The sequence below is a fragment of the Scardinius erythrophthalmus genome, assembly GCF_964197995.2.
Source record: "Scardinius erythrophthalmus genome assembly, chromosome: 20".
In the NCBI taxonomy this organism is placed as follows: domain Eukaryota; kingdom Metazoa; phylum Chordata; class Actinopteri; order Cypriniformes; family Leuciscidae; genus Scardinius; species Scardinius erythrophthalmus.
Window position 1 is genome coordinate 31,393,417 of NC_138240.1, and position 24,667 is coordinate 31,418,083.

A 24,667-nucleotide genomic window follows, 5' to 3' on the forward strand; every position below is an offset into this window, starting at 1 on the left:
AAAAAAAAGAACATTTATATACTTTTTTTTTTTTTACCACATATGCTCGTCTTGCGCTAGCTCTGCAATTATGTAATTAAATTGAAAGGTCACGCGTGTTCCGGTTCAAAAGGTAGGCTAGGGCGAAAAACTCCCATCAATATAAATCGTTGTTTTACCTTTATTTTTTATTTTATTTTAAATTGTGAATGCCTTTAGTCTTTGCACGTTCGCTTTGTAAACAGTAGGTTGATACTTCCTGCAAAAAAAAGTATATAAATGTTCATTTTTATTTCGAAAATGACTGATGGTTTGGCTAAGACCCTTTTTCCTCGGCTGGGATCGTAGAGCCTTTGAAGCTGCATTGCATTTAAACTGCAATTTGGACCTTCAACCTGTTGGTTCCCTTTGAAGTCCACTATTTGGAGTAAAATCCTGGAATCTTTTCCTCAAAAACCTTCATTTCTTTTCGACTGAAGAAAGAAAGACATGAACATCTTGGATGATGTGGGGGTGAGTAAATTATAAGGACATTTTAATTCTAACGTGAACTAATCCTTTAAGCACATGGGAAATCTCCCTGTAAAGTAAACAGGTTTTTTAGGGTAGGGAAATCACCCTGATTCAGTGAGGTTTCCCTGACTCAGACTGCGTCTAGAAATAAATATCATTGATAATGAACATGCCTTTATTGCACATTTGTGTTTGTGCCAACAACATGACACTTAGGGAGTGAGACAATTGACACTACATAAATAACTTCTTAAATTAAATTAATAATTGACTTATTCTATAAAAAAACATTTACTTTAGCGTGTTACAATTAATTGGCGCATCTTATTCAGAGTTATTTTAGTATTATTTATATACTATTATAATATTTATTAATATTTTGAATGAGCTTTTATTCTTAGTTTAAGTTTTAGTAATTTTGTTATGTGCTTTTGTCATTTTTTGTATATTTCTGTTTAGCTTTATTTTTTAATTTCAGATTTAGTAATTTTAGTAAGTTATTTCAGTTATTTGCCAAGGCAACATTTTTAGTTTATCTAATATTTATATTTTATGTCAGCTTTACAATATTTTTTATAGTTTTAGTTTTGGTTTTATAACCATAATTAAACAACACCTGTGTTAAACACCTTTCTGTTTCAGCTACCTACAAACTCACTCCATATTGGTAATAAGTAGAAGTCCTAAATTCCACTCAGCATGTTTTTGTGTTGAATTTCAGAAATCTCAGAAATAAAATGAGTTGCAAATGTTTCATGTTGACTAAAGACAATCATATACAACATATAACAATGTGATGGTAATTATAAAAATTCTCTCATTCCTCTAGAATTCACCCATTCCTGCAAAACTCCCAGAGCCAATCAGAGCCAGCGAAGCCGTGGCCAAGAAGAGTCAAAACAAAGCCAGGTGAGACTTTCATTTATCTGTGTGGTCACAAATGTTTTTAAATTTTTATGACATATAGATTTTTTTTTAGTCTTTGGATGCATATAATGGTGCAGGGATGATGTGAAATAAGGTTTTTGGTAAACATGTAAGGGTTAATGCCCTTTGAGGTGTCCATTGTCAGGTATTAATGGACGACGACGAGGCGTGAACCGCCGAAGTCCATTAATACCTGACAATGGACACCTCGAAGGGCATTAACCCGCTTATACCATGGTCACTTGCCAAATAACAAATTTTTAAAACTTTAGTTTATATTTTAATTAGTTTTACAATCGAAATCTAAAGTTTTTACAAACAATATCTTGGTTTCCCTGGTTACGCCTGACGGTTTATTTACTAGGTGTCCTCTATCACTTTTTAATGGACACCCTGCAGCCAATCAGAATCGAGTATTCACCCAGACCATGGTATAAAACTTGACAAATAGTTTTGTTCTACAGCGTAAATTGCACGCACTCACACATTCTTATTTAGGCACTTATTAGAAACAAACGGGGGATTTTTTTATTAGCATAAAGTCTTCAAAATTCACGTTTTTGATATGGGTGTATGCAATATATGTTGAACAAAACGTTCAAGAATAGTCATGTTATGTTTACCACAGACCTTATTTTACTCATAAACTGAAAAACCCCATTATAAAAACCCATTGGAAAATCTCGATTAGTCGTTTTGACGTCATCCCTGCAGCATTCTTATATAGTGGTAGTTCTGACTTGACTTGAACTTTTTTTTTTTGTCATTCAGGCTCACTGATCCAATCCCTACTCTTGAAACATCCATAGCGCCACGGCAACGTCCCAAGGCTGGCCAAGCTCAACCAATCGCAGGCATCTTGCCCATCCAACCAGCACTCACCCCTCGCAAAAGAGCCAATGCACCTACAGGACCCAGCCAGCCAATCAGTGAGTGTTCATTTATGCTCCTTCATCCAAAATCAAACACTATCTAGGCATCACCACCAGAACAAACCCGTTTGTGTGGCTACAGTCCTTCATCTCTTCGTGCTCACTCTCTTTTTTTCACTTTTACTCTCGTCCCCTGACGACACTTCACCTGTTGTATTGACCGGCATGCGTCTTTGGCTGACACACACGACTCTAGTATTCCCACTGGTTCAATCAGTGTGTTATTAGAGAGAGCTTTTAAAACCTCTCTATTGAGCTCCTGACACACCAAATCCTACTGAGCTGACATTTCACTTCTTATTTCTGGTCATTGCTAATTAAAGCGCTACACAGTTCATTGATAATGAATATATACTGACGTATTGTTATCCGCCTGAAATGTTTTAGCACCAGATTATCTGGGTCTGTCTTAATTTAGGATGACGTTTCATTTTCATCAAGTAATTTATTATATCTGAAAATGCAAATGCTGCACAAAGTAACAAAATTGCTTCAACACAGACCAAAATGTATTTTTAACGTACAAAAACAGCAGTAAAGGCATTAATGTTACCAAAAATAGCAGTTTCAAATAAATGCTATTCTTTTCAACTTTCGATTTATCAAAGAATTCAGAAAAAAAAAATATATCACAGTTTTCACAAAAATATGAAGCAGGACAACTGTTTTTAACATTGATGATAATCAGAAATGTTTCTTCATATTAGGGACTGTTCGTTATTTATTTAAGGGGCCACCGGAGGAGTTTTGAGATCTGTTGTCAAAAAAGACATGACCCTCCCTTCGCCAGCAATAATTTTTTCTATGACCCTCCAAAATGATTGTGAAAAAAGGCATGACCCTCCCTGATAATTTATTGATTAGCCTAATTCTGTACTGGTTTGCGCTTGGCAAAGATGTTCAGATAGCCATTGTTTGTTTGCTTTTTAAACCATAAACTCTTGCTTTCTCATCTGGCTGTAACGATAGATCAAACCTACGATTCGGTTCGTATCACGATTTTTTATTTTAGATTTGAAAAAATATAATCATGTTTTCGGTGCTGATGTGGTACGTGTGACGCGTTCAACATGTGGGTGGCGTTGCGAATAAAGCATCTAAAAGCTGTCACAAAGAACCGGCAAAAGTAATGATTATTAATATGTCATATATAGCTAGACATTTTAATTGTTTTTAATAAACAAGTGTTTTCTGTGTCTACTGCAAAGATGAAGTTGACGATGCGTCGCAATCTTCTCAGAACGCGCCAGAGAGAAATGCACATTTCATAAGCAGAAAGCAGTCTGTTTTCCTTCGTTTTGAATTGTTCTGCATGTTTAAAAGTAGACATTTCAAGCTTTCTATATATTTCTCAGGTCTGTGAGGCAAGTAGCATACCTTACGCTGAGTTTCGGTTCATTTATGAGACAAGAGTCAGTTCACTCGCCCGCGCCTCCGTGTCATGATTATCTATTTTCTACTATATTTAGACTACTTCTTATTTATTAAATCCAGATGAAACATTAAAATTAAGATAAAATTAATAAAAAAACGAAATTCACTTTAAAGAAAGGCTTTGTGCTTTCTGTTTGAGGTCTCTGTGCAATTTTTAAAGTCGCTTCAGAGCAGTCATGTCCGTGCGTAATGGAGAACTGTCACGTCCGTAACATTTTTTTTTTTTTTCACATAACTGCAAACACGAAAAATAAAATAAAAATAATATAAAATTTGATTTTCTGTGGAGGCCGATCTTTATTCATCCGGTGGGTATATTTTGGTTTGCACAGTGTAATTTATAGAATTACTAAAAAATATTTTGCCACCTAAAAGTTAAAGATTTGTTTGTGTCACGTCACATGTGTATTTCCCTTATATTAAATATAAAACGCATGTGTAGACTGATATTTTTCTAATGTCTTGACTCCTTTCAGACGTTTCAAATAAATGCATTTTCTGAGAATTTTTATTTTAAGTTTTGACTGCAAATGTCACATCCATTCACTGGAATCGCCCAATTTTAACGAATTTATCCTCAACTAGTTTTTGTGGTGTAGGTCTATGTATTTTATGTTAACTTAAATAATAGCCTACTAATAGTGATTTAAAGATGTGGTAGCGCTGCGAAGATCGCGAGTCGTCAACTTCATCTGTCTAGCCGACACTGACATAAAAAATAACTGTTTTATTAGTAAACAATTAAAATGTCTCCTGCTATATTGAACATATTTGCCTGTTCCTTACAAAACAAAAAACTAAAATATGCAGTAGGCTATCGCCCTACAGCGCACATTCTATCAGCAGTTCTTGCGCCTCAGTCCCAATACTGTTAAACTCGACGTACGTTCACATCACATGTTAATGCAGCGCTAGAGTTACACTCACAGGACACTGTGCACTTAACAAAAGTTCATTAGCCGATTTGCTCGTGCTTTAAAGCTTTGTCGGGTAAACATTTCTTTGGCATTCTGTTCTGACATGATGACCTTTTTCTAAGCGCGAACTGAAGCGCACACTGTCAAACAGCGCCAAACTGGATTTTTGTTGGGTCAGACCCATCTGATATCGAAGGGGGGCTGCAGATCAACATGGAGCTAAATGGAAAAAAATAGCACCAAACAAGCCACTTTGAAATGTTGCTGTTTTAATGAATATAAAAGTTGGGTGACCCTCCCCCTAGATTAAAAAAAAGTTGGATGACCCTCCCCTCAACAAAGAATAAAAAGACATGACCCTCCCCTATTTTCCTCCGGTGGCCCCTTCCATAAATACCGAACGGTCCCTTAGAATGATTTCTGAAGGATCATGTGACACTGAAGACTGGAGTAATGATGCTGAAAATTCTGCTTTGATCATAGGAATAAATTAGATCTTTAAGTATATTAAAATAGAAAACTTTCACAATATTACTGTTTTTTTCTGTATTTTTGATCAAATTCATGGCGCTTTGGTGACCATAAGACAAAAAAAAAGACCAACCCCAAACTTTAGAATGGTAATTTAAGTGAATATCTGGTTATTGGAAATCTGAATAAAAACACGTGTCTTATGTATGTATATTTGGAATATGCCATGTAAACACATTAACCTGTTGACCATAACTTGCTGATTACAATACTGTGTAGAATTACAAAAAAATGCTGAGTAATAAATAATAACAGTGAGTTTCTTCAGGACTTCAAGTAGAGAATTGTTGTTATTGTTTGGGGGGGGGGATAAGATGACTTAATATGTATACCTTGCTGTGGATTAAAACTAAAGTATATTGAATAGAGACAGATTTAAAAAAAAAATTACTGGAAATATCAAATTGAATGACATTGTGAATATTGTGGTTTTGTGTTTTGCTATTTAATTTTTAATTTGTGTTTTTCTGTGTTCACAGGTGTTAACGTGGCTTCCCAGCCTGTTTCTCTTGCCCAATCACAGGTTCCTGTCGCTCAGCAACAAGCCACTCCTATTCCAATACAGGCCACGCCCTCTCCACCGCAGACCACACCCCAGCACTCACAACTGTTTGTACAGCAGCAAAATACAGCCTTCTTTACTGCTCAGCAACAGGTAACTGCTACAAAAAAAAACAATGTGGAAATAATCTTAAAAATAATATAATTTAAAGTCAACATGAAATCAGAATTGACCATATTTACTTTCTTACTACACATTTATGTCTTACTGTGAACTTTATCCTCTGCAAACGCTCTTTTCATAAGCTAATCAAATCCAGATAGATCAAATTAAAGGAGAAGTTCACTTTTAAAATGAAAATTCTGTCATCATATACTCACCCTCATGTTGTTTCAAAGCTGTATGAATTTCTTTCTTCTGCTGAACAGAAAGGAAGATATTTAGAAGAATATCAGTAACCAGACAGTTTTTGGGTCCCATTGACTTCCATAGTATATTTTTTTCCTACTATGGAAGTCAATGGGACCCAAAAACTGTCTGGTTACTGATATTCTTCTAAATATCTTCCTTTCTGTTCAGCAGAAGAAAGAAATTCATACAGCTTTGAAACAACATGATGGTGAGTATATGATGACAGAATTTTCATTTTAAAAGTGAACTTCTGCTTTAAGTCCTACCTTGCATTTTTCCCCTCACCGAATACCCTATTTTCCTCATAAATATGTCACATTATGGAAGTAAAACAGGTTGTGATTTTGGTTTCATGTGAACTTAAGAATAATCATCTCTGAAACGCTACGTAGTGGATTTTAATTTTTACACTTGCAAAAAGAAGATATGTGATGTCAAGTGTTGCACCTACCTCCTATTTTAGCAGCATCACTCAACGCAGACGAGCGCCATACCTGCACAAACGGTTGCATCATCATCCACCCCTGTTTCTACACACTCTAAACCTAAGAATAGGGCTCCCCCTCCACCCATACACCACCCTCAAACCAACCTCTTGACATTATCAGCAACCGCACAGACAAAAAGCAAAGCAACGGCCCCAGCTCCGCCTGCAGAGTGTTCACATAGTAATAACGTAGATGGTGATATCTCGGCCCAACCTAAAACCAAAGCTATGGCACCTCCACCCCCTTCAGCTCTTGCCTCCACCCCTCCTCCACCTAAAACCACCTCAGCGCCATCCGCTGACTCTGAAGTGGACCCAGTGCAGAGGGTAACCCTCCCAACATCTGTGTCTGTTCTGTTAGAGTGATTCTCTTTACTTTCTAGAGCCTTTATCCTCCGCTTGTTGACTTGCCATGCACCTTAAAACTTGCAAAACTTGCATACACTGTCATAAAATCAGTATGTGTTGACAGTTACTGTATAATTATACCTGCAGGGCTGGTGTCATGTACAACACAAGTGGAGTCGTTCTATATAATAGACCTTAGTCAGGGCTGTCGTCTTATTGAATTTTATTTAGATGAAAATGAAGCTGTGAGATATAGACTTACGGTCTTTACAATGGCATGCACCACATAAAGGTCCTAAATCAAATGTAATTTGTAAACTCAACTAGGTCTGCAGGATTGATAATAATAATAATTTTACTTCTTTAATTTTACAGCTGATATACAATTCAAATACTGTATTTGTTCTTAAATACTTGCTTTTTTATTTTACAGTTAAACATTACAATAGTAATATTTTTTTTATTTGTTTTTTATTTTATTTTGTATTTTTATTTAGTAGTAATAGTAGTTATGGAAGCTTGTTTCCGCCACAGAATAAAAAATAAAAAAGGTAATTGCGACTTTTTATCTCACAATTCTGACTTTTTTCTCTCAAATGCGGGATATAAACTCGCAATTCGAGTTATAAAGCCCAATTCTAAGGAAAAATATCTCGCATTTGAGAAAAAAAAAAGTCAGAATTGCGATTTATAAAGTCAGAATGGGAGGTAAAAGTTGCAATTATTTTTTAAATTGTTTTATTCCATGGTGGAAACAAGCTTCCATAACTACTATTACTACTAAAAAAAAAAAAAAACTAAATAAAAAAACAGATAATAAATATTACTATTGTAATATTTAACTGTAAAATAAAATAACAAGTATTTAAGAAAGAATATAGTATTTTAATTTTATATCAGCTGTAAAATTATAATAATGATTTTTTAAAATTTCTTAGTCTTAAAGTCTTAATTTCAAGCTTTTATTTAGACGAAATCGCAGGGATACCAAAAAACTTCTCTTTTGTTTATAAGAACTTACATGTATGGAAAGATGGTTGGCACATCTTGTGTTCTTAAAGTACCTTAAAACGACCCAAACTCAGAGCAGATGCAGAGATGATGTTCGTGTGGATCAGTGTTTACTTTGAACCGATTCGTTTTGAGACACCGCAAACACTTTTCAGTTGATAAATTTATAACTAATGATTTTTACAGCGGAAATTAATCAATCAAGTTATTAATCAATAAAACATTTACTTAAACTAGACAATGACTTTCTTCTAGAGCTGCTTGCATTAATTTCCTGTTATCACTGTAAAGCTACTTTGAAACAATCTGTATTATAAAAAGCGCTATATAAATGGAGACTTGACTTGACTTTACTTGACTACTCACATCTAAAGAAAACAGTTTAAAACACTCTGAAATACTTGGTGCATATTTATTTAATTAAATATTGCACGGAAACGGTTTCGTCAGCTGGACAACTGGCACAGCACAACAGTACAATCCACTGATAACAGCACGTCTATCCCTGACAGCCTCGTTTTTATTTCTGTCAAAAATTATATATGGCGCTACCCTGACTAAAATCTATATCTTTGTCATGACACATCTGAAGTTCATCTTTGTTAACTCTCATGTCATTCCAAACACATCTCATTTGTTGTTCTTTTGTAAAACATGAAAGGAGAAGTTTAGCAGAATATTCACATAAAGTCATAAAGTTTTAAATGCCAAAATTCAGTTTTAAATTTTTACAAATTTAGAAATGTGATTCAGGGAAAGCTCTCTGCTCTATTCTTAAGTTTAATTTGTGTTTGTATATTGGTCGCAACTCAGCTAAGTTTGGCACAAAGATTTGAGGGCAATGGCAAAGGATTTTTAGAAGATTTTCAATGAATAAAATCTTTCTGTTCCTATGGCTTCCAAAGAGCTGAAAAATAGAGCCTGAATCATATGGACTACTTCAATGAGGCTTTCTGGTGTTTTTGTCATTTTTGGAGCACAATAGCCCAATTTTACATATCCACTTCCATTGTGGACAAAATGTGGACAAAAAAAATCATCATACGGATTTGGAATGACATGAGGGTGAATAAATCAAATGTCCCATTCATCTAACAACGGACATTTAACCTTTCAAAGGTGAACCTTTGGCATTTTCTCATTTCATAGATCAACTTTTTTCAACAAATCAGTTAGATATCAGATTTGTCTCTCTTTCTGTACCTTTCAAAGACAGAAATGACTCTTTTGCTATTTCAGAAATTAAATTTCCTTAAAAATATTCTTCAGCTTCCACAGGCTTTAATGTTACTTTGTCTTTATACCTTTCTTTCTGTAAAAGTCCATCGCTGGAAGTCGTGGGATGCATAAAGTCGGATCTTTGACTCCACCCTCTTCTCCTAAGACCGCCCCAAAGGGAGGCCACAGACGAATTCTGAGTGATGTCACACACAGCACCATATTCGGAGTTCCTGTGAGCAAGTCCACTCAACTGCTTCAAGCTGCTGCTGCAGAGGCCAGCCTTAATAAGTCCAAGTAAATCAAGAAAATACTTTATCAGACTTCATTTTTAACCTTTACATTGTCCAGCATTGGGTAAAGATAAACATTGTATTGGAGTAAGCACTACATTGACACTAGCACTAGCAGTCATTTTTGACTGCGAACAGTACAAGTGTGACTATTTTTTTCAGGACCATTTAACCTTTTCAAATCATGTCCATGATTTTTGTGTGTGTGTTTGTTCACATAGCAAGTGCCAGAACCTTTACCAAGTTTTGTACCATTCCGATGAAGTAAAAAAACAAACAAACAAACAAACAAAAAAAATTCGGTCAAAAACGACCGAACAGCACCAGAGGGTTAAGCTGTTTAATATTTTTTTCAGCAGGGTTGATTGATTATTTTTTGATTGCTAAAGGTTTAAGGCCAATCAGATTTGATCTCTCTCACCAATGTTTTTGACTGCAGTTCAACACACTCAGGGCTTCTAGTGCCAGAACACACTGCAAAAATCTGTGCCGCCAGATGCTCAACAACAGCCCTACATCAGCCGACCGTCGGCTTGATGCGTAATGGTCTTTTTACTCAAAATCGAATTGAAAATGCAAATAGTTTTTATTTTCAAGACTTGACACCTCTCTCATGCAACATGCTGAGATCATGTGAGAACAATGTAGCACACTGCTGTTTATTGTGGAGTGATGCTCCCCAGACAGACCAATGTCTTAGAATTAGTCATGGTTATGGCATAACCACTTTAAAGGTACAGTAGCAAAAGCAACCTTTTCAATTATAAGAGTCAAAGAGAGAAAAATTGACATCAAAACCAAATTATGAGTTTTGGTGCAAGAAACCTTGAAGTGGAACTTTTTAAAGTTTGCTGCTTTTTTTTTTTTCTCCTCACGGCTGTAGGTCAGCTAGCACCACTCCCTCTGGTTCTCCATGTTCATCACAGCAGAGTGTTTATCAGTCAGGGGAGGCTTCGGGACACTCAGCTGGAGCCTCAGCGTCCTGGAACCCTTTTGGCGATGACAACTTCTCCAAACTCACAGCAGAAGAGCTGCTTAACAAGGATTTTGCCAAATTGGATGGTAAATCCAATGTTTTCGTTTGAAATCAAGTACTCAAAGTAATTTTAGCACAAGATTTATTTTAGTTATCCTGCACACTTTATTTAAGCAAACCTCTACAGAGAGACTTAAGTAATACTTGTGTCTGTGTTTCCAGCTAAGATGGCAGAGAGATCCTGTCCTGAAAATCTGATTCCTGGGTTGCAGTCTGTGTCTTCCAATAAAGGCTTTCTCCAGGGAGGAGGTACAGTCTGATTATCACTCTCTCTGTCTGTCCCAGTGCTTGCTGGGAGTCTGTTAATGCTTAAGACAGAACTGCATTGCAAAAGTAGTTTGTTTTCCACTTTTAAAGCAATGTGATGCCACAAATGTTATTAACTTCTACTGAACCTGGAACAGATTCAACCAATGGGTGCTGCCAGATTTTCAGGATGGGGAATAGTCCTCCACAATTTACTGCAAACTCTGGAAATGGAATGCCAGTTTTTCACAATCCTTGTTATTCCCAATGGATCAAGTCCCACCCTACATTTTTGTGTTGAATATCCTGTTTCACCCAGAAACATGCCATGTTGCAGAAGTCAAATGGGTTGTGAATGTTGATTCACTTTCAAAGTCTTTTGAGAGACTTTAAAAGGCATTAAATGTTCTTGACCTCTTCTAGCCTTCCAGAAATAAAGCAGCGTGCATTTCACCTGCTAGCAGCCTTGTGATAAGCCTTTCCTCTTCCTATTTATAGAGATAAAGACAGAAACGGCACTCTTTTTCCACCTGGGTTCTTGGAAACATTGCGGACCCTCGTCAGTAATCAATTAAAGGGTAAATTCTGATCAAGATTGTTATTGGGTGATTAAGACCTTTTAAAAGGTGTAGTTTCTCTTTGTAGTGAAACTTTTTGTGAGAATTTTTCACTATTCCTCCAATTTAGGGTTAGGGATTTAGACAAACTTTGAGTACTGTAACTCATCCTGAACCGCCGTTTGCGCTACATACATGAATGATATTTGAAAGATTCCGGCTTATTGAGGAGAGGTGTGTTATTTGTTTACTAAAGTGATCAGTCTTACAGCTTTCTCCTAGTTGACGGTAAAACTATCAAAATCCCATAGACTTGCATAGGAGGAGGAACCCGAGCCATATCCAAAGACCAGAATATCATAGGCTGCGTTTACACTTGGCATTAACATGCGATCACCGTGATTCGATCAAGCAGATCGGATCATAAGCCAATCAGGACACGGTGCTTTTACATCTGTCCACATCAAGTGGCTTCTGTATCTGGATAACAGATCGGATCTCGTATTATATAAAAGAAAAGAAAAAAAAGGTTGGCTCTGGTGCAAAGTGGTGGGTTTTCTTTTAAAAACAGTTTTCAGTCGGGGACATTTTACAAATCTCGCAAAATGAGGAGAATGAAGAGGCTGCAAGTACCAATAATGTGGATAGATGGCGTAATGGAAACGGTACAGAGAAAGGTATCCGAGAACGTTGCCAGCTGTGGTGGGAAAAATGCGCGTTCTTTAGAGAAAATGAATGGTTCTGCAACTTTAGGGTGCGAAAGCAAACATTTCAGTATATTTGCGATGTACTTCGCACTCGACTGTATCGGGGGGTCGTTTTAAGGGGGGGGGGTTGTGTGACGTCCTCCTGTGAATGCAGACACGACGGCTGGATTGCGTTTACATTACACTGAGATCCGATCACAATGCATCCTGGACTACCTCCGAACCTGGACACACTGATCGGATAACATTCCGATCAGAAGCGCGTTTACACTTGTCTTTTCAATGTGTGTGGACAACATCTGGATACAGGTCGCATGTTAATAGAAACTTGGGGCCTGGGCTCTTCTAAAAATGTGTCTGTAAGCGACTGATTAGCAATGCCCTAGCAACTTCTTAGAACACTCTTATCTGTCACATGGTAATGGACTTAAAGGGTTCACCCTCCAAAAAAAAGAGTATTCTGTCATCATTCTCACCCTCAAGTCTTTCCAAACCCATGAGACTTTTCTTTGAAACACAAATGAAGATATTTTTAATAAAACCTGATTGATTTCTCCAGTCCATTCCAGCTACACTTTAAAGATTCAAAAACATTATAAAAGTAATCCATATGGTTTAATCAGTCTTCGGAAGACACAAAATCACTTTAAATTAAACCGATTTAATTTAGGCATTCATTAACATAAAAACATTGATCAACACACAAACATAGCACATCAAATATGTTAAATGGAAGCAAATTTGAGATTTCGCAAGGATCAGTGAGGTTTGATGGGTTATATGTTTGTGGTGGGTTGTTCAATGTTTATAGTAAAATAACAATGAAAAATAATAAAAGCCTTAAGTAAATATATACCACTCTCCACAAATATGGTACATTGTTTAATGGCCTTTTTGTGAAGCGTTCGAGTGTTATTGTTATTTAATATTAATTTATCATTAATGTATTTGGTTTGTAAGAATTACAGGTTCTCATTTTGAATGCTATTTGTGAAAAGTGCCATGCATCTCACATTGCCATTTAACCAAAAAAGACAAATATATTTAAACAACATATTCTATTACACTGTATATAATGGCACATTATGGTGCATACATTTTCTTTTAAATGTTATTTTATCTTTTTGATTTCTAGTGTGAATTTGTATGTAAAAGAGAAGCGTGTGTGATGATTCTCAGCAGAAAGCACAGAGGGTGGATTAACGCTTGAAAGTCTTACATAAGCATAGTCTGGTAATCCTCTGAATCTGATGACACACACCAGATCATGCTGGGTAAATTTAAGGCACAGGTAAACCTTTTGAGAGCTGAAGGATACAAGGTCATGAAATTGGCAATCATGTGTACCGTAGCTCCATGGAGATCTGACACACACTTTTCCCAACAATAGTCAGTAGCCGTATCTAGGGACCAATTGAGTCCTGTAAGTAATCATCTCGGAAAACCTTAGCAATTGCGTAACAATATGATTAAAAGCCACTCAGAATGCCCAAGAAACTATGTAGCTATGCCCTGGCAACCGTTCACAACACCCTTGTTGAGTCTGTTTACTCCGAGAAGGAGTGGTGTTTTCTAAGATTTGAAGATCATCCTTGATTAATTTATGTTTAAAGGTTGATGGTTTGCTCTCTGCCTTAGTGAAAGGGGGAAAGCGAGCGTTCTGCTGTTCTGTGACCTGAGTTCCCCCCTTCTCTCCCCATACCCTCATCCCAAAGTCCTCCTTTCGATCATAAAGACTGTGAGTAAGACCAGCATTGTAACGAAGAGTCCGATTCTCAACTGATCCGCATGCATCTGGTTGAATGAAACCATGATAGTTGCACCAATTACGAACGTTTGCCAGTTTAACTAATAGCTTGTCTGGTAGTCGAATACTGTACCTTCGCTCTGCTTGAGCTATAACCCTGAGCCTGTGAATTATGGATTGTCTGTCTAACACGAATAATACGTTTGTTTTAAACTGTAGTATACTACACCAGTGGTTCGCAATCCTGTTACTGGAACCCACTCCACAAAACTGCACATTTTGAATCTATCCCTAATCAGACAAATGAGATGTTCAAAATGTGCAGTGCTCGGGCCCCAGGAACAGGGCTGAGAACCTTTCTGCCACACAAGCCCAGTACAGTATGAGTGTGCTCTGTTTTATACTGCATGTTTTAGCAAATGTGGTCGGCCATTTGGCTAAGAAAGGGAGCAAGTAGTATGCCATGCTGAACATAACTACTCTCATTCTCTATTGTCTTTCTGTTGTTTGTTTTAAAAGGATATTGTTGGGTTTTCAGTTAGTTTGTGCTCTTGCATTCTTGTTTTTTTTTCTACAGGATTATCTATAATTAATGTTTAAACTGTCTAAATAAATGTTATTTTTCCTTATAAGCAACAGTTTTGACTTGACTCAGTCCTGCTCCTGAAGGGACACTGGCCTACAGAGTTTGGTTCCAACCCTAAACATACCTGAAACAGCTAATCAAGGTCTTCAGGACCTCTACTAAAACTTTCAGGCAGGTTTTTTGGAGCAGGTCCGAGCTTAACTCTGCAGGACATTGTCCCTCCAGGAGCAGGATTGGATCTCTCCGATTTAATCTCTTCTCTTCCTCACTCGTTTCTTTCTTTTACTTTCCTCACTCTCTTCTCTTTTCCTCTGCTTACTGCCTCTATTCTCCTCTTCTTTCTTTATTGTAATCTCTTCTCCTTTCATGCCCTGTCCTCCTCACTTGTCTCCTCTCTTTACTGTCCCCTCAATCCTTTCCTCACTGTCTCTTTTCTTGTCTTCTCCTCTTACTGTCTCAATCTCTTCTCTTCTGTCCCCTCTCCTCAATGTATCCTCCTCACTATCTCTGTACTCTTCTCCTCTGTCTCATCTCCTCCTCACTGTCTCTCTTCTCTTTCACCGTCTCCTCACTTTACTCTCCTCTCCTTGCTCTCTCCTCTCCTCACGGTTTCTTCTCTGTTCCCTTCTCCTCTTCTCATTCTCCTCTTTATTTTACCATCTATTCTTCTCTTTGTCTCCTCTCTTCCTTTCATCTTTTCTCTACCTCACTGACCAATTTCTTCTCCTTTCCTCTCCTCTTCTTTTCTTTCCTTTCTGTTTCTTCTTTTCCCTTCTCCTTGCGCTCTCCTCTCCTCACTGTTTCTTCTCTATTCCCTTCTCCTCACTGTCTCCTCTTCGCTCATGGAGTAGAGAAGTTGATTGAGGGTTTGAAGTCTCCAGAGCCCTCTTCCTCCCTGATCCTTCCTGACCTTCCCTTGAATGACCCCTTCAGCCCTGCAGACTGTAGTCATGGTAACCAGCCGCTTGTCTGTTTATTGTTGTTTTAGTTTTTTATTGTCTATAACCCGACAACCGATGAATTGCCTCACTGGCCTTCACTGGTGTTTTAATGGTGATTGTTTTCTTAGTTCAGCTCATAGTAACACCTGGAACTCCTGGATCGTCCCCATTTCTGACATACTCCTTTCTGTCTCTTCTTCTAACTCCACTGCAGTTTAATCTCTTCGTCTGTATAGTTGTTGTAAATGTTGTCTTCATCAGGCATCTGCATATCTTTGATTGATCTGGTTTAAAGAGTGCTGCTTCATGCATGGGGTGAATTGACATCACCAAGACCACCTCTCTCACCTTTACATTTGCTATGTAAAAAGTCAAATCTGTCTCTTTTCTTTTTTTCTTTCTGCAGTTGGGACGGATTCTCTGATCCCTGGTCTGGATCCCCTACAGACTGATCCTGGGTCAGCTGCACTGCCAGGTCAGCAATTCTGTTAATATTCTCCTTTTATACAGTGGCTCACTGAAGCACTGAATCTGCTGACATTGGAAAAATCTGCAAGGTGTTCTGGATGACATTATCACTGCCATTTGTGAACCTCCATTGAAATAATTAGATGCCATTGTTATTACTCCAAGTATTACATTTTAGTCAAAACCGCTACCGAAGCATGGATAGTGTTGTCGCACAGTTCTTTTTGGTAGGGTTACTTTTCTCACTGATCTGGCTGGATCACCAGTTTGTGATTACTGTATAAAGCATAACATTTTTTAATTTTATTAGGATTGGTTTGGCATATTTTCTGCTCTGTTTCAGGTATCAGTCTTTGAAGTTATTAGATTTACAGCCCAGTGTTTTCTATGTACCGTGAAATAAAGCAGGATCTTTGGTCCATTAGAAGCCTTTATTCACTGCGGTGTTCTTAAAAAAGGGAATCAATAACAGTAGTTCAGTCCCACTGATGAAAAAATGCTGATACTTTATGCACAGTAACCACTTGACCTCATCTGTCCTTGTTAGCAGTGAAGTAACTTGTCATCGCTTGTTGATGATAACATGTGGATGGTTTGGTTGAATGATGAGTAATTCATTATTTTGGCAGCAAAAAGAATGAATCAATGGCACGTTGTTGGTCATGCCGGGGTGATGACCTACAGAATATTTCTTTAAAAGCCTCAAAGTGCTGTGTCACCTTTCTTGATATTACAGTCCAGTTTGGTTTGTGTTGTTTTCTGTTTGTATTGTGTGTAGAGCCACCTGGTGACTAAATAGCAAACTACATCCCAGTGTGTGTCAGATACATTCATAGGTTATTCCCAGTGTGTGTCTTATTGCGGGCCTGTTGGTTGTAGTTGTACTACAGCCTATGCTGTAGCACTTGTAGTTATTATTTGTTTTATTTGCATCACGGACATCGTTATGGCCCCTTAAATCTATTTTGAAGCTTGATAGCATTTATTCAGTAATAGTCATTATTTTTGACAGGAATATGTTTTACTCTTTCAAGTGGTTTCAGGCCTCAAACATAATTTGCTGAAGTGTGAGAATTCAGACACGAGTGTTTTGCCGCTGTACATATTTAAAGTGTGCTCTTACATTACTCTGGTGGTACAAACCGTAATAATTGAATCCAGTAAAAAAAATAAAATTTACCGTATAATGCCGAATGTCACAAAATTTGGCAAATTTTGGATGAGTACATAAGTAGGACTGAATACTTGAATATTAAACCTCAAAGATACTGTTATTTAAATATGAAGCGTGGATGTTCTGCTTGTCTTGGTGTGAATGAGTGGCGTGGTTTTGTCTACTACACATACTCAAGCACGTGATGCTCGTGTGCATGAACTTCATCCCCAAAGCTGCTTTGAGTCACTTCAACATTTCACCATTTCATTTGATAAAACTATCGTCAGATAAACAGAAACTCAAAGGTCTTCTCTACAACCCACCAAAATAAAAGTTTAGGTAACTCTGTATTTATTAAAGTATTACTATTGTACAGTAGAATGTACTTTTTATAATACAGTAATTAAAAAATATTATATTTTAAGAAATATCACAATTTTGTCCATGCTTTGACATTAAACATCTGTGCACTTTGTTTTACAAAAATGAATGACATTTTTCAAATTTCTTTTAGTTATATTTTAAAAGATAAAATGAATAGTTAAAGTTTTATGCAATAATATGATAACCACTTTTTTGATAATACAATTGTATTAAATCATAAAACGTTAAAATGAAAAATGAGGGGACTAAATGAGGGAACAAATGAAAAACACCTGTGACGATTAAATTAATGTCCATGACAACAAATGAGAAGTGGGAAACTGAAACAAAGGAACACAGGAACTACCGAATAAAACCTAAAAGTCCATGAAAACGAAACACAAATGTACATCTGTGACACTACACCTCCTCCCGGAAGGTGCAACCTCGCAGCGCGAAGAGGAGGACGAGGAGATGGTGAAGGGATGGCGACAGGAGATGGTGAAGAGATGTTAGGATGACAAGACCCCAGCGGCGATGATGGTAGATGCCCTGGCGATGCAGACCCAGAGCTCAGCAGGGACGACAGCCCACGGCGGAGTCGACGGAGAAAGGACCCCAGGTGTTGCTGTGGCTTACCACATTCTGCAATGGAGGCGTGGCCTCAGGATCCCAGGGCACAGACAGAGAGCCGATGGTACAGAGCGACATCGCTGGCACTGCAGACCTAGGTGAAGCCTTGGTGACGAACGTCTGAGGCGGGATCCTCTTGCTTTGGCGAGGCTGGTGGTTGCAAAACCTGAGGCTTAACGTCACAGCAATGCGTTCCCGGGGAAGACAAAGAGCTGCTAGCATCCAGCAGAGGCAGGCGGTCGCTCTCCGTCTGCAGGGGGAACTCGCGAATTCTCTGCGGTTGAGGGTGTTGGTGGGTTGGGCTCTTGGTCTGGCTTTGTTCTGGACCGGGGATAGGCACTCTGCAGATACCTGATGATGGCCTCCCTCCAGTTTAGTCCTGAGGTGTCTGGGAGGTCTACTGGGTGGTGGTAGTTCGCCCCGATCCAGAACAAAGATTTCAGGGTCTCGTCGTCGTAGGGACAGGTGACTGCAGAATCCCTCCATGTATTCCAACAAAATGTGGCTTCTTTGGGCCACCGCAGCAAATCTCGCTGCATATTCCATTTTCATTTTCAGTGGTCGGTTGTTCTGTTACGCGGACTGAAGCTGAAGACAGACTGACAGAAGGCAGGATTAAAAAGTTTAAACGTGGTTTAATAAACAAAATACGGACTTGTGTAACAGTGTGTCAAATGCAAACACAAGCATAAACACAATTAACAACCGACAACTGAAGGAAAACAGAGCAGCTTAAATACTGGCTAAATGAGGGAACAAATGAAAAACACCTGTGATGATTGAATGAACGTCCATGACAACAAATGAGAAGCAGGAAACTGAAACAAAGGAACACAGGAACTAGCCTATCGAATACAAACTAAAAGTCCATGAAAATTAAACTAAAAACAAACACAACTGAATATCTGTGACATATTGACATCACTAACACTAGTTCTGACACATTTTGAACATTTTGAAATCAAGCTTTCGTAGAGTATGTTGTGGGTCTCATTCACTTCTGCTGCAGAGCTTCTCTCTGATTTCTCACTGCCACCTTCTACCCATCCTCTTCGTACTTCTCTTGCACTGTTTTATCTGTCCCACCTGAACCTTGTGGATGTCTTTTTATTTGGAACTCTCTCTTTATGTTCTCAATATTTTATTACTGTTGTCACTCATCCTTCTGTTCTCTGTCATTCTTTATTCTTCATGCTTGCCCTATGTCCTCCAGAGTCCCTGGTTGGACAGGATTATCTTTTGGATGGGCCGCTTCTCTCCCTCCCCACCACTGGGGGTCTAATACTGGCTTCATCCCCCTCATCTCTTCCTGCACCATCTATGGACCAGTTTACCACTACTGCTTTGAGCAGTGGACAGTCCCACCAGGGTAAGAACCGTATGCATATTCACCTCAGTTGCATGTCGTATATGTAACGAGCCATAGATTGTAAAGTTAGATTTTTGGTTTTTGGTTTTTACAAATAGCACATTTTGGTGGGAAAAATTCCTTTAAAACAAAACATAAAAAGCCCCCTTAGTTTATTTGGCTTATCCCTTCATCTGGGGGATAATACTAATAGCTATGCAAGTTCGATTTCACACATTGCTGCAATCCAAATTGTGTCCCAACCCAAATTTATGCTTTTCTGTCTCTTTCTGAGGCATTCCTGTTGCTCAAAACAATAGAACATGGCACTAGCTAGCAACATCAAGGTCAAAGGTTCGATGCTAAAATGTAAATGCCTAAAGCCTTTGAATAAAAAGCATCTGCCAAATGCATTAATGCAAAAGCATTGAGGTACTTCTAATATGGTCAGTTTTCTCTGTCAGTTCAACTACTGTCATAAACTTAATGATATTTACAACTTTTTGTCTCCACTCCTGAAATATGAAGCAGCACTGTTTTCAACATTGATAATAATAAAAATAGTTTCTTGAGCAGAAAATCTGCATATTAGAATTATTTCTAAAGGATCATAAGACACTGAAGAGTTTTGCCAACACATGAAAAAATTAAAATTTAAATAGAAGTCGGTTATTTAATTGTAATAATATTTCACTGTTTTTACTGTATTTTTGAAGATAAATAAATGCAGCCTTGGTGAGAGACTTCTTTCAAAAACATTTACAGATACAACATAAAGCATTGACAATGAGAAGCAAGTATGTGACAAGACACAATCACAGCCAATCAGGATATATTTAATGTTTCAATGTATATTCAGTGGAGTGTGATTTTTGGACCAATGAGATTCGCAATGGGTGGAACTTCCCAATGAAACGCAGACAAAATAGAAACCAATTTGAATCAGCCTGTGATAAAAAGTTTTTGTTTTTGCTGAGCAAATGAACAAAATTGGCCTAAACTGCCAGCTAAAATGGTGAAAATTTGTGCGCAGAATGGGCCTTGACAAATTAAAGGTAGGGTAGGCAATTTTTGGAGAGGCTAGCAATAGCGAGCTAGCTTTGAAACCATAAGATGCATAAGATCGAGTCACGAACCGCTCCTGAGAGTAACGTCACGGGTTTCCATCTCTTCCAAATTACTATGGCGTGTACACAGCTTAAGCTTGATGTTTTAGTTGAGTAGGAACTGTAAAAGGCGTCTGCTGTTTCGGTTGCGGTGCTCAGTGACTGACGTCTGTCTAACTCTGAATAGCATGAAACGCACTGATGTGTTATGTCTGCGCGAACAGGTGCGCGGAGGTATGGAAATACATGCGTTGACAGGCAGGTAGGACATTGTATCATTGCATTTGGAACGAGGGCAATGATTGGACGAACATTTTATGGTCCTATGCCTTCCACAGATGATGTACAAATAAATACATTGAGACCACTCAGCTTAGTGATCACTATCAGGAGGTGAAGAGACTTTCAACCAGCATAACAAAAAAAATTTGCAAATTGCTTACCCTGCCTTTAAGCACTCAAAGCACTATTTTTCTGGAAATCTATTTGCTTGCATTAACTACCTGTTCTTGCTTATCTATAATCACTCTTTTCCCCCCTCTCTAACACTCTTCCTAATCTTTCTTTTTTTGTTTTCTCTTACTCGGTCTGCTGTGGCACTAACCTCTTCCTGCAGCCTCTCCCCTCTCAAGCTTCCAGTCCTCTGAGACTGGGGACCAAAGCTCCGATAACCAGTTTGACCCAATTCCAGTGCTTATCTCCAAAAGCTCCAGCCAAGGTAAGGGAGTTTGGATATCAGCAAAAGTTTTTGGAAGAGAGCACATGTTTTATTTACTGCATCTAATTCACACTGAAGTGTAGGCATATGTTTGCAAACTTTTTGAGTGATCAAAGTGAAAGCGGTAGTGTAGAGTTAGATTGTTCTGAGATACTGGTGTTTTTGATGTTGTTGAACAATTAAGTAGAAGCTGATTGACCTGACTTTGAGGAATGCAAAAGAAAAGGAAATACTCCTTTGACACATGCTTAAATTTCTCAATCGCGAACTGTCCTCGCCCTGTCGTAGTCATTTTTAAATGGGTGAATCATACAAAAACATGTCACTGTCATATTTCAATAAAAAATCAGAAGGCATTGGGACACTTATTTTCCCAAATCCTCAATACCTTTATATCTTAATATAATTCCTTTATGAGATTTTCCCTATTATTGTCAGTGGTTATTCTCATTAAAAAGAAAGAAATAAACCTTAAATTCTGAAATACTGGGTTTTTTTTAGACAGTAATTTTAACATGTTTAATAAATAAATAATCATTATATTTGTGTATACACTACCATTCAAAACTTTGGGGTCAATATTTTTTTTTCAAGAAATAGTAATACTTTTATTCTTAATACTTAAGTATACTTTTATTCATTACTCATGACAGTAAAGACATTTATAATGTTCTATTTCAAATAAATGCTGTTGTTTTAACTTTTTATTCATTAAAGAATCCTGAAAAAAATATGTATCAGGTTTTCACAAAAATATTAGGCTGTACAACTGTTTTCAAGACTGATAAGAAATGTTTCTTGAGCAGCAAATCAGCATATTAGAATGATTTCTGAAGGATCATGTGACACTGAAGACTGGAGTAATGATGCTGAAAATTCAGCTTTGATCACAGGGATAAAATAAAACATTAAAAATTAAGAATTTCTAAAACATCTTATTGACCCCAGTATATATTCCTAAAAATGGCTTAATTTTCTTAATGCAAAATATAATTGATATTACATTTCTTTTAGTTTTGTGGTGAAATTGGACATGCCTTTTATGATATTTCAAGTATGTGGTTGTCAATATATTAAATCTAAAATGTAAACTATGACCATAAAGTAACATTACAGCGAAACATACTGTAATTCTCCAAGATGTAAGACTTTGGTTTCTCTTTATTTTGATGGTCCCCTTTAGACATTCTGCTGACTATAACTAATGTTGCAACTACATGCATGTCAACTAACTCTCATTAGAGTATTAGTACATTGTTACGTTTGGGTTAGAATAAGTGGACATGCACTTGCAATGTTACTTATAGTCAGTAGAATGTCTGTTGAGGAGCATCAACATAAAGTAGCAGACAGTCACTAATACTCTACTAATACTCTAATGAGAGTTAGTTAACATGTAGGTGCAACTTTACTTATAGTCAATAGAATGTCAAAAGGGGACCATAAAAATAAAGTATTATCTTAGCTTTTTGGGGTTTTGTTTTACTTTCTAGCCATCCTCTTTAAAATATTTCACTTCGATTCCGATCTGTTATCTTTTAGCGTTTTATGCTTTCTTTTTCCTGCTATTCATCTGGTTTTTGCTTTTTCTCTTTCCTCCTTTCTTTTCTCACCCCTCATTCTTCACTCACCCTCCGTCAACGTCTTATCTTCTTTTCATCCTCATTCTTTCTCACACTTCTCATTCCTCACATCCTTCTCTCTCTCTCTCTCTCTCTCTCTCTCTCTCTCTCTCTCTCTCTCTCTCTCTCTCTCTCTCTCTCTCTCTCTCTCTCTCTCTCTCTCTCTCTCTCTCTCTCTCTCTCTCTCTCTCTCTCTCTCTCTCTCTCTCTCTCTCTCTCTCTCTCTCTCTCTCTCTCTCTCTCTCTTTCCTCTTTCCGGCATGTTCTAGGTGGTCATTCTCGCAGCAACAGTGGCAGTTCTGAGACCAGTCTGCCCTCGCTGGCACGCTCTCTTCTGCTGGTGGACCAACTCATCGACTTATAGAGGAAACAGAAAGAGAGGCAGATGAATAGAGAGAGAGAGAGAGGGCAGCGTGCAATTCTTAAAAATATAGCGAGAGTTTAGAAACCTCAACCTTAAGAAATCCCATAAACCTTGTGCACATTTTCCTTTGCCATTCTTTTCACATTTGCTCTTTGTCTCTCTTCTGCTGATCCATAAACATTCTCATGACTCTATCATTGCTTTATGCTTCATTCTTCAGGATGTCAAATAGCAACCAATGATGCTTTCTTTCAACTCTCAAAACAAACATCTCAATTATAACAAGCCAAAAGTCAACATTTTAATACTATTTGGGTGTGGTTCTTTAAAGACATCATGAAATGGCCCTCTGTCAAGTGAAGTAAAAATTTAACAGAGGGAAACTTGTGATAGAATTTGAATTAATTCATTGGGATTTGATTGGCTTGTTAAATGTTAGCCTGCCAACTTCCCAGCAACCGCCCAGAAAACCCTAACAACTGCTAACTTAGTAACTTGCTAAAACTCTCAATGACAGTCAAACACACAAACACAGTCTGGAAACCACCGACAACACCGTAGTATCGTGATGAGGATATTCGTCTGATCAAGTACCTCTAGATTTTCGTTGCTGTCGGGTGGAAACCTCTTATTCATCTTTTTCCAAAAACAGCACTTTTCAAATAATGGCAAAAAATCACTTTTTTAAATAATATCTATTGTAGCATTATATATGGTCAGACACATGCATGTGTTATGCTCAGTGATATTAACTCTTTTGTTCACCAGCCACGGTGGCATGAGGATAAAACTGCCATATAGATATTTTTAATCTCATAATTTGGCAGCAGGAATATTAGACTGCTGTCACTTTTTGACCTGACGCACATATCTATTATACTGTTACACATGTGTTTTCTTTCTCAACTGTTTACGTTCACTTAAAACATAACTGACTGTGTTTACATGAATACATCAACTAAACAGGTTATAAAGTTCACTGTAGTTATGTGGGCGTACAGTCATGTGGCCAAAATCTTATGTTATAAGAGATAAAGTGCTACACACAAGCTATTTGATACAGTATTGGCTATGACTCGATGATAAATGCTAGATTAAGACACTCTTCTCCGATTCTCAAATGCATGAATCATTTGCGTTTATGCATATATAAAATGCTGTACTTATTCAAAGCAAACAACCAGTTCTTTATTACCCTTGCATTGCAAACAAGCAGAGACGGTTTGAGGGTCCAATGCATTAAGAGGTTTAGTCACAAGCTCTTCTTAATACTTTTCATTGGATAAATATTTGCAAAACCCACAGATAGACGTAAAGGATAAAAATAAAAATGACTAAATATGGAGATACAAGGTTTCCGCCCGACTGTGACGATCCAGCGAAAAGTTCCCATTTTATTAAAGAATTATAAAAACAATCATTTATTTTTAGAATAATGTGAACGGTTGAATCATGCAAAACTACAGCAGGGACATTTTGATTCCTCTGTTTATTCACGTGGTCAGCCCACCAATCATTCTAGGCATCGGATGCCTATTCTAGTTTTATTCAGTTTAGTATGTAACG

At 37.5% G+C, this 24,667-nt stretch overlaps 1 protein-coding gene across 10 annotated transcripts in view; it reads left to right on the top strand.

The window, feature by feature from the left end:
• Window positions 1-24,667, top strand: part of aak1a (AP2 associated kinase 1a) — a 66,517-nt gene that overhangs the window by 32,254 nt on the left and 9,596 nt on the right. The window contains exons 9-19 of one of the 10 annotated variants that reach the window (XM_081349967.1): window positions 1,322-1,401; window positions 2,191-2,348; window positions 5,713-5,888; window positions 9,314-9,507; window positions 10,387-10,565; window positions 10,702-10,788; window positions 15,234-15,335; window positions 15,730-15,798; window positions 19,157-19,312; window positions 21,014-21,115; window positions 23,007-23,293. In XM_081349967.1, coding sequence (XP_081206093.1) covers window positions 1,322-1,401; window positions 2,191-2,348; window positions 5,713-5,888; window positions 9,314-9,507; window positions 10,387-10,565; window positions 10,702-10,788; window positions 15,234-15,335; window positions 15,730-15,798; window positions 19,157-19,312; window positions 21,014-21,115; window positions 23,007-23,101 — 1,398 coding nt within the window. In that variant the 3' untranslated portion in view covers window positions 23,102-23,293. Of the gene's footprint in view, window positions 1-1,321; window positions 1,402-2,190; window positions 2,349-5,712; window positions 5,889-6,609; window positions 6,961-9,313; window positions 9,508-10,386; window positions 10,566-10,701; window positions 10,789-15,233; window positions 15,336-15,729; window positions 15,799-19,156; window positions 19,313-21,013; window positions 21,116-23,006; window positions 23,295-24,667 lie in introns of those variants that run through there. The other 9 variants (XM_081349966.1, XM_081349969.1, XM_081349968.1 and 6 more) reach the window with 9 other exon arrangements.